Genomic DNA, 14230 nt, shown 5'->3' on the forward strand with positions numbered 1-14230 from the left:
CCCTCCTCCCTCCAGCCACGTGTTGTTGCCAGCATCCCTGCATGTTCCATCAGTTGACATCTTCTGCCCTCCTCCTCCCTCCAGCCACGTGTTGTTGCCAGCATCCCTGCATGTTCCATCAGTTGACATCTTCTGCCCTCCTCCTCCCTCCAGCCACGTGTTGTTGCCAGCATCCCTGCATGTTCCATCAGTTGACACCTTCTGCCGTCCTCCATCCATGTTCCATCAGTTGACACCTTCTGTTCTTCTGCAGGTGGTGGTGGTGCTGCAGCAGGTCTTCCAGCTTATCCAGAAGGTGCTGAGCAAGTGGCTGAACGACGCCCAGGTGGTGGAGGTAGCCATGCTCCGTTTGCCTGTAATGTGACTCCTTGAAGCTGCTTAGGAATTGACAGCATGCGCCAGTGTATTGGGTGGTCTATGATCAGTGTCGTCATTAGTTGGTCAGTGCCTATCCATCTCATGCCCCCTGGACCAGCTGCCGCATCTGAGGCCGTTCTCTTCTATAGTATGACTGCGGTCTTGGCATCAAAATGCTTCCCAGTGTCATGTTACCCCCCAGTACCTCAAGGTGGGTTCTCACCCTGGGATACTGGCATATGGCTATACAAGGTCAGCCTAGGCAACCTACTCCGGTTTTTCACAATTGCAAATAGCTTAACACTGTCTTCTGTGAGCAGGGCTTTGCCCAGTAAATGTGTGGAGTGCGGAGAATTGCTGCTGTTCTGCATATACATATTTGAACAGTTTTTGTCCAGGGGACACATTTTGTTTTGTTTTTAAATTAGGCAAAGGTCAGGTAAACTGATAAGTATGAAAACCAAAAGCAGTTACGTCCGAACAACATCGACCAAACAGAATATTAACTACAGACTTCTAACCAGAACCTTACTCCTTAGTCCCCCACTCGCCACACTTTTGATACAGTTAAATCCCCGTTTCGCTGGTAAAGCAACCACACTGGCACCCCCTAATAGTTTGGTAGTAAAACTCTGGCGCTTCCTCGAGATTGTAGATGACTTTCTACATGAGCACATGATAGACAAACTCCTGCGCCATCCCGAGCATCTGCATATTAACAAACTATAAGATTGGAAAACACATCTGTCGTGCGGGTCACCTGGAGTACGTGACTCTAGCGCTTACTCTCAGGTGGACCATAGTAATGCTGCTGCTTGGTATTCTCAACATATAGAACTTGGTGCTTAGAGGCTGGAAACCTTGTAGACCACCAACTGTAATTCTGATGCAAATTCTATTCTATTTTAAAGATTTGCTACCCTTCCAATGATTCCAGGACATTCAGGTGGGATATTGGGATCCTGATTTTATGCATTCCTTTGGTACTGCATGCTTGTTGGTGTAGGCTGGTCTCCAGTGGATCCTTCGTTTACATTGAAACCAACACTAGGGGTGGCTTCTGGCTTTTGGCCAACATCTGCATTTTAGATGAAGCAGCTCAGGAACTTCAGTGGTGGATGTGCATGCTGTTTCCAAAACTGACTTGAGGCATGCCCTTTGCCTTGCCATGTTCAGGGCACACAGTAGTGACAGATGTCATCTTGAGTATGGGGCGGTCACTTGCACCATGTAGAGATCATTGCCCTCTGACTCCTCAGCAGCTCCATCATATCAATCTTCTGGAGCTGCAGGTCATTCGTTTGCAGCCCCTTCTTACTTCCATCAATGGCCCGTTGGTCCAGGTGCTGAAGACTAACACAACCCCAGTTGTGCAGCAAGCAGGGCAGTGTTAGATCTTGTGCTCTTTGAGCGGAGGCTGTTAGCCTCCAGTAGTAGCTTGCTCTTCACAGGACTTACCTTCTGATCACTCACCTGTGGTATCTCTGAGCATCATGGCGGAGGAGCTTAGCACGAGTCCTCTTTCTTACCCTATGTGGTGCTAGTCCCAGATGTGGTTCAGGATATCTGTGTCTATTGCTGTCATCTGAAATGGTTACAGGCCTCATGTATCCCGTTGTACTTGGCTTCATGAAACCCATTAAAAGATGCTCTGGATCAAAACGAGGAAAATAAAACTTTAGTCAGCCCTCAGAGGTATCATTTGTATGCATCTTTGTGTCTGGTGTTGGAAGAGGTAGTGATGGAGGCCAATTGTGCTGCCTTCCAATGTAACGAGATATTACAGTGAAGCTTTCTGGATTCTGACTAACTTCTACCGGAGATTTTCAAGGTTAGGAATCTGCACTTGGCGAATGCAACAGAAATAGTGTTGCCAAATGTAAGTAACTTAATTGAACAATCTTCTGCCACATTATAATAAATGACAGACCCCTAAACTCTCACAGTATACCAAGAAGACAAGCTCGCTCGACTAAAGAAAGTAAAACCCCTCCTCTGACTAAACAACTTCAGAGCTGCCTCTTAGGCACCACTCAGACTCCTGTTCAGTGCATCATGCACTGCATGTTTCCAGACTGTATGTTTCATCAGCAGCCTGAATAAATCAGGTCACACCCACCCTGATGGAGCTTCAATAGCCGGCCCTGTCAGCCCACATTGTCCAAAACCAGCAACATCATTTACAGGACCATCATGACTGCCAGGCCTGCTTATTTGGCTGACACGTTCACCATCTCTGACTCTGCACAACTGCAGCCGGGACACCAGCAGATGCAGAACAGATGTCTTCCATCTGTGTATCCAGGATCTGCAGGGACATCCTTGTATCCATCATGTCTGCCCCAACCCTGTTTGAGTGTAGGCTGGAGCTGCAGATGCTCCTCCTTAAAGTGAACCTCATCATAACAAAGTAACAGTCCACAACCACTCTCAGGGACACACTTCTTCTCCAAACACTTGTTGACTGTATTTACTCATGATATTGTGAAGTGCTCTGCAGCCTTTTGGCTAGGTATGTGCTACAAAAATGCCACCTAAATGTGTACACATACAGTCTACTCAAGCAGAGACTGCTACACCTCCCACAGTGTGTACATGGTGGACCCCTCACTCATTGTAGTCTAATAAGGGAGAGACCCCAGATCTCCCAGAATATGAGACAGAATATTAATTGGATTTGAAGCACGGCCTCAACTCTTACAGTATAACTAACAAGAGATCCCCCCACACCAAGTATACAGGCCAGACCCCTCGCTTACAGTAGTGTAATAGGTGAGAGGCCGCCGGATCGTCCAGAATATAATAATAGACATAGTGATAATCTGTCACAATATGAAAATGGACAGACTCCTCAACTGTCCCAGATTAACCAAGAACAGACCCCTACTCCCACAGTGTACAGAAGCCCAGACCCCTCACTTACTTTAGCGTAATAATGCAGTGATATCTTCTGTTATGCATATTCATCACCTCCCCTCCCGAAGTCCAACTATAGACCGCTACACCTAACTCGGTTTAATCGGTGATCTCCTACAATGTAATCAGGAACAGGATCATCCCCTATTGCGGTGCAGCCTACTGCAGGGCCAAGTCACAGTATATTCTGGGACGGGCCTTCACATATCACAGTGTAATTGTGTACAGATTCCTCTCTCCCAGTACTTTTTCTCAGTGGGGTGTAGCTACAGTTTTCACACCACTTTTCTAGGTGGTTGCTCTTCAGAACATTTCTTAGCACTTCCACTCCCTGTGAGTTTTCCCATCATGGTGCATACACAGACACGCGGTTTGGTGCCCTCTCTCTCCATCACATGGCAGGTGCCTAGATTATCCCGGGCTCGAGTGCTATATATATGCAACATGAAAATAGTTCACAACATCTTCCTTCCATGAGCTGCACAGGTTTGTCACTAAACGTACAAACAGGGTGTGCGTGTACACTTATGTTGTTGAGGGTATCCGTGGTCTCGGTTGTACAATCATTATGGGTAGTCTGTTAGTGTTTGAAGCAAAGGGCTAGTTGGTGGACTCATGACACCGAAGGAGCATGGAAGTACTATGGGATGGTACTTGCTGTTCAGCCTGTGCCAACATTATATTGTTCTTCACCCTGTTTCTAATCTCATCTTTCATTTGTCGCTGCAGTCCGTCTGCGCCATCTTTGAAAAATCAGTAAAGACACTCCTTGACGACTTTGCTCCAATGGTGCCGCAGCTGTGCGAGATGCTTGGTCAGATGTACAGCACAATCCCACAAGCCTCTGCCCTCGACCTTACTCGCCAGGTAAAGCTTGTGTTATTATTGCTTTTTAGACATAGTTGACAGTGTGCAGTTGTCATTTTTTTTTTTTTTTTACTGTATCCCTTATGTGTACGGCAGGTGCCCTGAACAATGACCTGAGTTGGGTTCACTATTTATTTTGTTTTGATTAAAAGCTGTATTGTGCCCTTTATTAGTCCTATGTGCTAACGTCCACCGTGTCTTAGCTGGTGAAATTTACACAAGGGAAACACCTGGAGTTTGGTTCTCACATCCGTTTAAATACCTGATTTGCTCGGTAGTTCTATAACTCTGTTTGCAAATGACCGGTGTGAGGCTTAATTGATATGTAGCAGTAGAAAATTTAATTGAGGTCCCTACTCAAATGTTTTGGTCCTTGAAAATTGATGAAATTGGATGAAATTGAAATAAGTGTGTGCTGAATGCTGATGGCCTACCAAAAAGAAATGCAGATTTCAGTTATCCATATTGGATTTCTATCAGTCAGGCCAGTTATGAGCTCTGTTCTAGAGATGACTATATCTCTTTAAAGTGAAAATAACTTAAGTGGCTTGATTTTTGGATTCCTCAGAATTAACATCTGGATAACGTAAGTGTGAGATCTCGCTCCTGTGACCTCGGGCAATCACAATACACTGAGCTGCAATTGTAACAATCGACTTGTTTGCCACTCGTTTCCTGTGGTCTCGAACTGGATAACCACCTTCTCCCTTTTAGTGACTGACTGTCTCAGAGTAGTGGAGCAGAACAGTCAATGCTCACTCATGGAGACAGTTAGACACTCAAATGTCAGAAAACACAGCAACAAGAGTTAATATTTGAATGCACATTAAGTGCTTCACTTTTTAAAAGACAAGGACTTTGTTTAACTAGGAATGATGCTCTACCCAGGAAACTGTAGAGGATCCCAACCTTCAAAGCCCACACCAGGAACTCCATCTTGTCGCCAGTAAGACTGTGTGTTTCCATTCGGACCCCTACACCGTGGTGTATGCGTCTGGTGGTGATAAACCTGTAACGTAATGCCCTCAGTTGTTTTTTAAGCAAAATCTTGGTATCATCACTGCACATTGCACATTTTATACTGCAGTCTACAGTGCAATCATCTGAGGCTGGAACAAATCATTTAATCATGAAAAAAGTAATAGTAGAGGGGCAGTGAACTAGGGTGCTAATCTGTCAGGGAGGAAGAAGGTGAAGTAAAATGTGGCATCTGAACCTATTGGCATCTTTGTGGTCAGAAGTAGCAAATCGAAGCCAAGCCCCTTGCCCGAATACTCAGCGAGTCTCTCATGGCTTGTGGCATCAAAGGCTGCAGAAAACATCCAACAGGATGAAGGTGTCAGGGTGGCCTGGCTCCATTTACTACTGCCTCCTTTATCCTAGTATGAAAGTGCCAGTCTTTGACATTACAGGCAATGCGATTGTAACTACAAAGTTTTGAGATTCTATAAAAATCCTCTGTTGTGTGAACAGTGCCAAGACCTAGAATGTCCCCAGAAAAGGATGACCCTTCGAATCTACATGTATTACCTTGTAGGGAGCAGTGTCAGTTGGTGGTTGGGTCCAAATGATGTGCACGTGTGACTTGTGAAAATAACACAGTGTTAGGAATGTCCCTGGTGAAACATGTATTACTTTACCTGAGTGGTGTTTATGCACTGAATGTCCCAGTTGAACTAGGTCCCAATAAAATTATCTTGTGTTCCCATGTGCGAGGTATGTCTGGGCATGGCATGTTCCTAGTATTGCATGTCCCTTTTAAATATACATCTGTTAAACTGTGTGAGCAGTAGTTAACCTTGGAGTGAACTCAGTGAAGGATATCTCCATGAAATCCGCATGCATAACCTCGTTTGGAAAGTGTCTAGTAAAGTTTTAATGTCCATGTGGAATGAACGAGGATTACCATATATGAGCAGTCTAGCCTTTGAATATTCTCAGTGAGGGATGTCCCCATCTTGTCTCCCTACATAATCTTGTGTGGGCAGTGTCTGGTGTTCTTGGCATATCTGCTGGGAATAACATACCCATGGAATATGCTTGTGTTATCAAGTTCCCTTTGTCTCTGTATGCATTACCTTGTGTGAGTAGTGGTGTGTTTAGGAAATCTCCGCTGGGTAGACAGTCCCAGTCATATCTTCATGCATAGCCTTGTTTGGGCAGTGTCTAGGCTTGGAATGTTGGAGGTGAAATATGTACCAATAGAAGAAGCTTCTGTTACCATGCAATGTGAAAGAAGCTTCTAGGCTTGGACTGTCTCACATGAAGGATGAACCAAAGGTGAGAATATTTAATGCCCTGTGTGAGCGGCGATGTGGATAGGAAATCTCCCCATCTTGTTTGTTCACCTTGAAATGTCCCCATTGAATCCTCCTGCATTATCTTGTTTGAGTAGTGTCTAGGCTTGGAATGTCCCCAGCGGAGGATGTCCCTATTGCATCTTCTGCATTACCTTGTTTGAGTGGTGCCTAGTCTTGAAATGTCCCCAGCGGAAGGTGTTCCTATTGCATCTTCTGCATTACCTTGTTTGAGTGGTGCCTGGTCTTGGAGCATCTCCAGCGGAGGATGTCCCTATTGCATCTTCTGTATTACCTTGTTTGAGTGGTGCCTGGTCTTGGAATGTCCCCAGCGGCGGGTGTCCCTATTGCATCTTCTGTGTTACCTTGTTTGAGTGGTGCCTGGTCTTGGACTGTCCCCAGCAGAGAATGTACCCATTGAATCATGCTGCATTAACTTGTGTGTGTGGTGAATAGGTAGGGAATGTACCTACTAGAGGATGTCCTTGTGGAATTAGTTACTAGTTTGTATTACCTTGTGAGAGTAGTGTTTTCACGCTCTGTGTTGTGACTAGTGGTATTGTTACTCTTTCAGCTGGTGCACATCTTTGCTCACGAGCCCGCTCACTTTCCACCCATCAAGGCGCTCTTCCTCCTTGTCTCCTCAGTCACGCTGTCCCTCTTCCAACAAGGTATGTCTCTTAAGTGCCTAAAGCGAAGTCTCTTCTGCCTCCTGTGGCAGCTTCTCTTCCAAATGCCCCTCTGCTCTCTCTAGGTAAATTGCATATTCCAAATGTTGTTGTGTTGATCTTTCCAGAATGTATTTTTTGTTGTTTTCTTACGCAAATTGCCATGAATATGCAGCTGGGCCTGTTTCTCAAGCATCAAACATCTTCCTGCACCCGAGTGGGATTTCTACCTTCTGATTGGTTCTCAAGAAGCAGGGGAAGCAATGTGTTGATGCCACTGACTGCTTGATTGTTCTTTTAAGGCTGCACAGCTCATCCCACATTTGCATTTGAAATCCCTTTCTCAGAGTTTGATTGCAGATCTTATATTGTTCCTCAGTAATTGCTCTTTGTCATACCGGACTGCGGTGACTTCATGAATGAGCTGGCGGTTAGAGAGATTGCTTGAGGCAAATATTTTGTACTCCATATATAGTCTCAAAAATGTGTTTTTGTGATGTCAACTCGCAAACTATAATCATTTTGGAAGTTAGGGATTTAGATCAGTCGAAGTACAGTTCTACAACAATAGTTAGCAAGGATTGGCAAAGCCAATAGGTCTGACCTTTGCAAGCGTGCAATATTGTCTGAATTTGTTTCTTTGCCAACACATGCAACAGGCATCAAAAGGTTGAAAGTAATACAAAGTAAAAATGCAACTGTTTAAAGGTGAATTCCGTATGTTTGCATAAAAAGTAAAAATAAAAGACCTATTGCAGGATTAATTAAAAAAAACAAATGAAATAAAAGAAGAGATAGTCCCACCAGCCTTGACACTGAAGTGGAATACTTTTTATGTGGGCGTGGAAGCTAAATGTCTTCGTTCACAGTGAGGAGATCCGGTGACTTGAGTGGGTTGATCCATTGATACATGCTTTATGCTGTAGTGGGCATACGCACCACGTGATGACATTTTGGGTTGTATCAGCTGGAAAGGTTGATAATTCTCCTAATTTGGACATCTAGAGCAGCTCCCCCGAGTAGCAGAGGAAAACAGAACCTCTGACCTTTCAGCAGCCAAATTGCCACTGTTGCCACCAGCCGAAGGACACGTTTGTAAACCACAAATGTATATATAGCTAAGGAGTAAACAGTGTAGGTTCTAGAAATAACACACAGTGATTCTAACATGACAATTGTATGGACCAAGTGAGCATACCTTGCCTCGGATTGTTCCTGTACTAAAAGTGGTCTTGTTTTCTTTCCTTCTGGTCATCAGATTAGGCACTGGAGATTCTCCAAATGTGCAGTTACATAAGTATCCCTAAAAGCTGCCCTCGAATGATGCCACTATTATTCTGTTGTTCCCATTTCTAGCTGTGCTCTGAAGTCCCTGGCACAAAAGTGTGCTTATGGTGAGCTGCCTTTCTCTGCAGGAGATCTTTTCATACTACGCCATTACTGTGCAATTAGCCTTCTCTTGTTTCAGTCTCTTGTTAATGACAATTCCAATTCCTTCACTCATCAGTTATTCAGCATTATGCTCTTCTCATCAAGCATTCTCAGTAAATGGATCCATTCATAATTAAATAAAAGTTTAGCTGAGTCGCATTAAACTTGTTTTCTTTTTTTGTAATATATGTCTTCGTGTTAAATCCATACTGTATTTTAAACATTTTGTGCTGCTCTATTGCATTTGAAGGCCTTTTGCCAGAGAAAAATAAACACTAATGAATCATGATTGTGAATTCTGAAAGAGTGAAACAAAATTATCAAACCCAATCAAAATATGAAAATTACAAATGAATTGTAAAACAGGTGGATCTGTGCATACAAGTGATACTTGAATTTTTGGTGGAGCATATTTTCAAGTGTCTCGGTTGTGCGAGACTATGAAAGGGGGCATATGGGCATTCTTAATGCATGCCATTTTGAATGACTCTCACTTATGTAGAGAAAATCAAAGTCCTATGTTTGTGTTTAGAATAGTGACTAAAGGGTCAGGTGAAGTCTTTGCTTATGTAAAGCGACTTGGTGTCTTGTATTTACGTTTAGGGTAATGACTAAGGTGTCTAGTGAAGTATACAAAAAAATACAAGCGCCTTGTTGCAAAATTAAAAGCCAATGTAAAATAGATAGCAATTTAAATGGAATTAAGCTCAATCAAATAAGAATGCACTTATTAAAGGATACTACATAGGTGGTGTGCTACAAATATGTAGTCATTATAATAGAAATCTGAAAAATGGGCACCATATTAAGTGTGTGTGGTGCTCTAAGCAACTTCCTGAGTGTCGCCCAAAACACAAGATTCAAAAAGACTTTGGAAAAAGTACCTTACAGTACCACATTAAATAAATAGGCCCAAACGATGTGTAGGGACTAGTCTCTGGTCTGTGTTTAATGCGGAAATCCTAATCCAGTAATGAAAATAATTGAAAGTATTTTTCAGTGACTGTTATTTTAAGTGCTCATCCATGTTGTCAAAGATCCCCAGGACATTAAGGTGAGGAATGTATTTTGGAGGGTGATAATCAATTCATCTATGAATATACCCTCCAATGTCAGTATTGTAGAAGCTCAGATAGAGCTATGTATGGTAAAGCTATGAGAGTTTGATGAAAAAGGTTTGTCTATTCAAAAATTCTTCCACTATGCATAAAATCTGCAGTATGAAACACATAACAGTCTTTTACAGTGTACACAATAAGGATCTTATGTTGCCAAAGTTATTTACATGAAATATGTGCTTATGCGGTTTATAAAAGAAGTGTAACTTCGACTCTATCGTTTAGTCCCTGGATGCCATCCAAACATTTTACCCAGTAGATCTCCTTTTGCAGTAATGTTTTTCTTAAGTCTTAGCCTTCACTGTGTGGGACTAGCTCCAGTGTTTGGAATTCCAAGAGTGGTGTTGTGGTTGGGTTCCAAGAAATAAATTGCCACAGTTGATTTGGGATTTTTAATGTTAATGTTTCTCTTGTGTTCTGTTAGTCTAATTTTCATTTTTCGTTCAGTTCTGCCTGGAATCTTCACTGCCTATACACAATTAATAGTTTCACTACTGGTGTATTCTTTCAGTTGTGGTTTTTTCAGTTTGTTATTGGGTGGTGTATTTTCCACGTGTATGAAAGAATAACTGCATTAACAAGAGATTGAAAAAATAGAAGGATAATTGCCCAGAAACTGCAATGGATGAAGGGACTCTCTTTGGAAGATGGCAGCTCTTCTCATGCCCCTTAGATTCTCCCCAGGCATCAGGCCTTGCATCCTTAATCATGGACCTAGCCATGCTCCTATTCTGAACACGTCGCTCAATTAGGCCGTATAGCGTGAAGGCTCCCAGTGGACAAATGTTTATTTGGATGAGAGTGCTCCAACATTTCCATATCTTACTGAAGTGAAAGGGCTTTAGGAGGCGTTCACCTCGGCGCACAAATTCTTCCGCGTGGAATCTGAATCCCTGTTCTGCTTCCTGAAGAGGAGATGCTGTCAGAACAATGCTTGGATAACTCAGAAGCTATCCCTGCCTGGGGTCCTACATTGGACATGCCCAGACACTGAGGTTGGGCTTCTGGGACAGTCTTTGCTCGCTGTAATCCAGATACAACCAGAAACCAATGCACACCCCTGTATGCTGACACAGGGACAGATTATACCATCAGAACCTGAGTGAAAGGTGGAGACTGCTAGGATGAGCCTTTATTGGCCTTGACTTACATCATTGCTTACTTGCCGTGTACATCCATTTCTGCTCACATCCTAATAGCCTTGAGCAGCGAAGAGTCACTCTCGCTTCACTGTAGTAAGCAATTCAACCTTCCCCCACCCACATTCCACACGCACCTTTGGGACAGTGGCAATGGTAGATAATATCAGATTGAGACAATTCAGATCTGAAAAAAAAAATACCTCACAAATGCCAGTAACCCCAGAGGAGATGATCCTTTGGAAGATTATAGTCTCTGTGAACTCTTTAGTTGAAACAAGCAAGCAATAGACTTTTGATTCTCATGATGTGCCTTAAGACAGTCCTTCATCACCTGACTGCACCCATGTCTTTCAGTTCCCCACATAGTTCTCCCTCATGACCCGGTGAGGACTGGTCTACACTGATTAACGTTTGTCCCTAGTACCTGTACCGAAAGTGTGCTGTCTTGACCTCATACAAAGGAGCTGACTTTAGATTGTTAAACTCCACAGCTGATGATACATTGGTGCCACAGCTGGAAATAACATCTTGCTTGAAGATCTGTAGCAATCTACTATGGGTGGTCTTCATACGAATAAGTGCTGCAGCCTCGGGTATCATATGGTTCACTCCATAACCACCAACTCATAATCCAAGCCACTTCTGATGAAGGCCTTATGTGTGCACCAAAGTATCCTGATTACCAAGAGACAAATTAAAAGTGTGTTAATTCTCTATCCTGAAGTTCAGGTGAGCTGGTTAGATTGACATTTCCCGCAGAATGTCTCCAGCTGAACCTAACCCCGTGTAAAATGCTCGCTGCCTGGGATCTCATTTGATCGACGCATTGACGTAGACGTTCCTTGCCTCAAAGCTGACCTGCGGTGCTTCCTTGACCCATGAACAGACGGCAAACTGCTCAGCGCTGTACCTCTCCTAGACGTCGGTGCTCTTGATGTCGACCAGGACCGATGGAGTTTTTCTGTATTTTCTTCCTGGCACACCCTCCGGAGACAGATAACAGAGCCTTGGCAGATGTCTGAGCCTCTCCTCACCCTGAGGTCCCACATTCAGACTGCATCTGTTGTCTTCTTCACACCTCGGTACCAAGGAGGCGAGCCTTCTCCCTGTCCTTCAGGGTGCGTCTTGAAAAGTTTCTGTAGTGGTGATACGCCTCGGGAACATGACTTTCCAGAAGGCAGAGAATACACACCTTGTGAGGGTCTGTGATGGCCATTTTTCTAACACATGCTAAGCATTTGTCAAAAAGAGATGGCATTTGTCTGTCAAAGAGAAAACAGAAAAAGCCAGGGAGAGACCAAAAATGTCAAATAAAATGGTTGTCAACGAAATTTAGTTGAAAATTGTGAGGAAAAAAGCCCAAATCTGGCCGAGCTCAATGCTCTAGGGTCCTGTCAGCAGGATATGGAAAAAAGAACTGAAGCAACTGCCACCTGCTCGGCATGATGGGATACTGGTGGTCCCGGTTTTCTTAAAGGCACAGCCTCTATTTTTAACTCATATAATGGGAGCATGTGGGTTTACACTGCCCTGCTTTACTTCATCGCTCTACTTTACCAGCAGACGGTTTGTGAAAGACATTTATTCTGTTTTTACAAACCATCATGGAATTATATACATATATAATCTCCTGACCTCTTTTGTTAAGTACAAGATGAAGAATTGGGCCATTGTATCCTGTTCGTATAGGCTGCATAATATTTTTCTCTCTTAAGTGACTCTTCCTGAAGGAAGGCAAACATCTACACTTAAGTAGATTTATTGTGAAAAAGTGCTCCAGGGTCCCCGCACGTGGGCGGGACTATTGGGTGCTTATGACTATAATGGAAATTCCCCTACGAGAGAACTGGATTTACAGGTAAGAAACTATTCCTTCCAACAGAAGGGCACCACTGCTTCCTATCAAAAGGCACTGCTGCTTGACGCACCAGGACATTGCTGCTCCCTGCAGTAGGGCACCACTGCCTCCTATCAAAAGGCACTGCTGCTTGACGCAACAGGACATTGCTGCTCCCTGCAGTACGGCACCACTGCCTCCTATCAAAAGGCACTACTGCTTGACGCAACAGGACATTGCTGCTCCCTGCAGTAGGGCACCACTGCACCACTGCTTCCTATCAAAAGGCACTGCTGCTTGACGCAACAGGACATTGCTGCTCCCTGCAGTAGGGCACCACTGCTTCCTATCAAAAGGCACTGCTGCTTGACGCACCAGGACATTGCTGCTCCCTGCAGTAGGGCACCACTGCTTCCTATCAAAAGGCACTGCTGCTTGACGCACCAGGACATTGCTGCTCCCTGCAGTAGGGCACAGCTGCTCTTTGCAGTGTGCACTGCTTCGCCCTGCAGAAACTGCTGCACCTTGAAAAAGGACATGCGTGCTCCCTTTGGTAGAGCCCCAATTCTTCCTGCCATAGGGCACCGCAGCTTTGTGCGGTAGGGAAACGCAGTTGCGTGCAGAAGGGCACTACTCATCACTATAATAGAACACTGCTACTTCTTGCAGAAGGGTACTGCCGCTGCATTCAGCAGCGCACCACTTCTTCCTACAGTAGGGCACCACTGTTTCTGCTAGTGGGACATTGCTACTTCCTGCATTGGGCACCGCACTACTCCATGCAGTGGGGGTCTACTCCTCCTTTTAATAGGATGTTGCTACTTCCTACAGTAGGGCACTGCTGCTTCTTGCAGTGGGGCACCAGGCTCTCTGCAATAGAGCACTGCGGCTCCATACAGTAGGGCATGGCTGCTTCTTGCAGTAGGACACCACTGGTTCCTCCAGCAGGACACCACTGTTTGTGGCAATGGGCCATCGCTACTTCCTGTAGTAAGTGATCACGGCTCTGTGCTGTAATGTACCGCAGCGTAGTGCAGTAGAGTACCACTGCTTCCTTTACTAGAGTGCTTCTACTTTCTGCAATATGGCACCACTGTCCCCTGTTGTTGTTCAGTGCAGATGACACACCTGCTCACTGCAGACGGTAGTGGTCTCCCTGCAGCGGACACTGCAGCCGGCAACAGACACTGCACCCAGAAGAAGCCCACTAGCAACAAGTTCCTTGAATCTTCGTCCTTTGCTAACATTCTACAACCTACTCCTTTAAAGGGGTTATCTTTAAGAGAAGGGCAAATGCAGCATTCTAATTTCAGCAGTGACTAAACAAACATAAGGAATGGCTTTGTAAAGTGCAATCTATTTATCTACATATCCAGACTGCTATGTCATACGCGGTCTTACAAACACAGCTCACAAGCCCTCTGTCAGCCCTGGAAGTCACAAGTCACACTTGGCATATCAGATGCAGCAAGTTCTCCTAAGTTGCTATTTTCTTTTTCCTTTTTTTTGCTTTAGTATTAACAATATTCGGTTCTATATTGGGCACCCACACCACAAGAAGTATGGTATGCTTTACAATAAGTAAATGAGATATAAT

At 44.3% G+C, this 14230-nt stretch overlaps 1 protein-coding gene across 1 annotated transcript in view; it reads left to right on the top strand.

Annotated features, from left to right (window-relative positions):
- The window catches only part of IPO13 (importin 13), a 370551-nt gene that overhangs the window by 267110 nt on the left and 89211 nt on the right, over positions 1-14230 (top strand). The window contains exons 12-14 of the mRNA XM_069227822.1: positions 254-334; positions 4003-4140; positions 7012-7108. Coding sequence (XP_069083923.1) covers positions 254-334; positions 4003-4140; positions 7012-7108 — 316 coding nt within the window. The remainder of the gene's footprint in view (positions 1-253; positions 335-4002; positions 4141-7011; positions 7109-14230) is intronic.

The sequence above is a fragment of the Pleurodeles waltl genome, chromosome 4_1 (assembly GCF_031143425.1).
Source record: "Pleurodeles waltl isolate 20211129_DDA chromosome 4_1, aPleWal1.hap1.20221129, whole genome shotgun sequence".
In the NCBI taxonomy this organism is placed as follows: Eukaryota; Metazoa; Chordata; class Amphibia; order Caudata; family Salamandridae; genus Pleurodeles; species Pleurodeles waltl.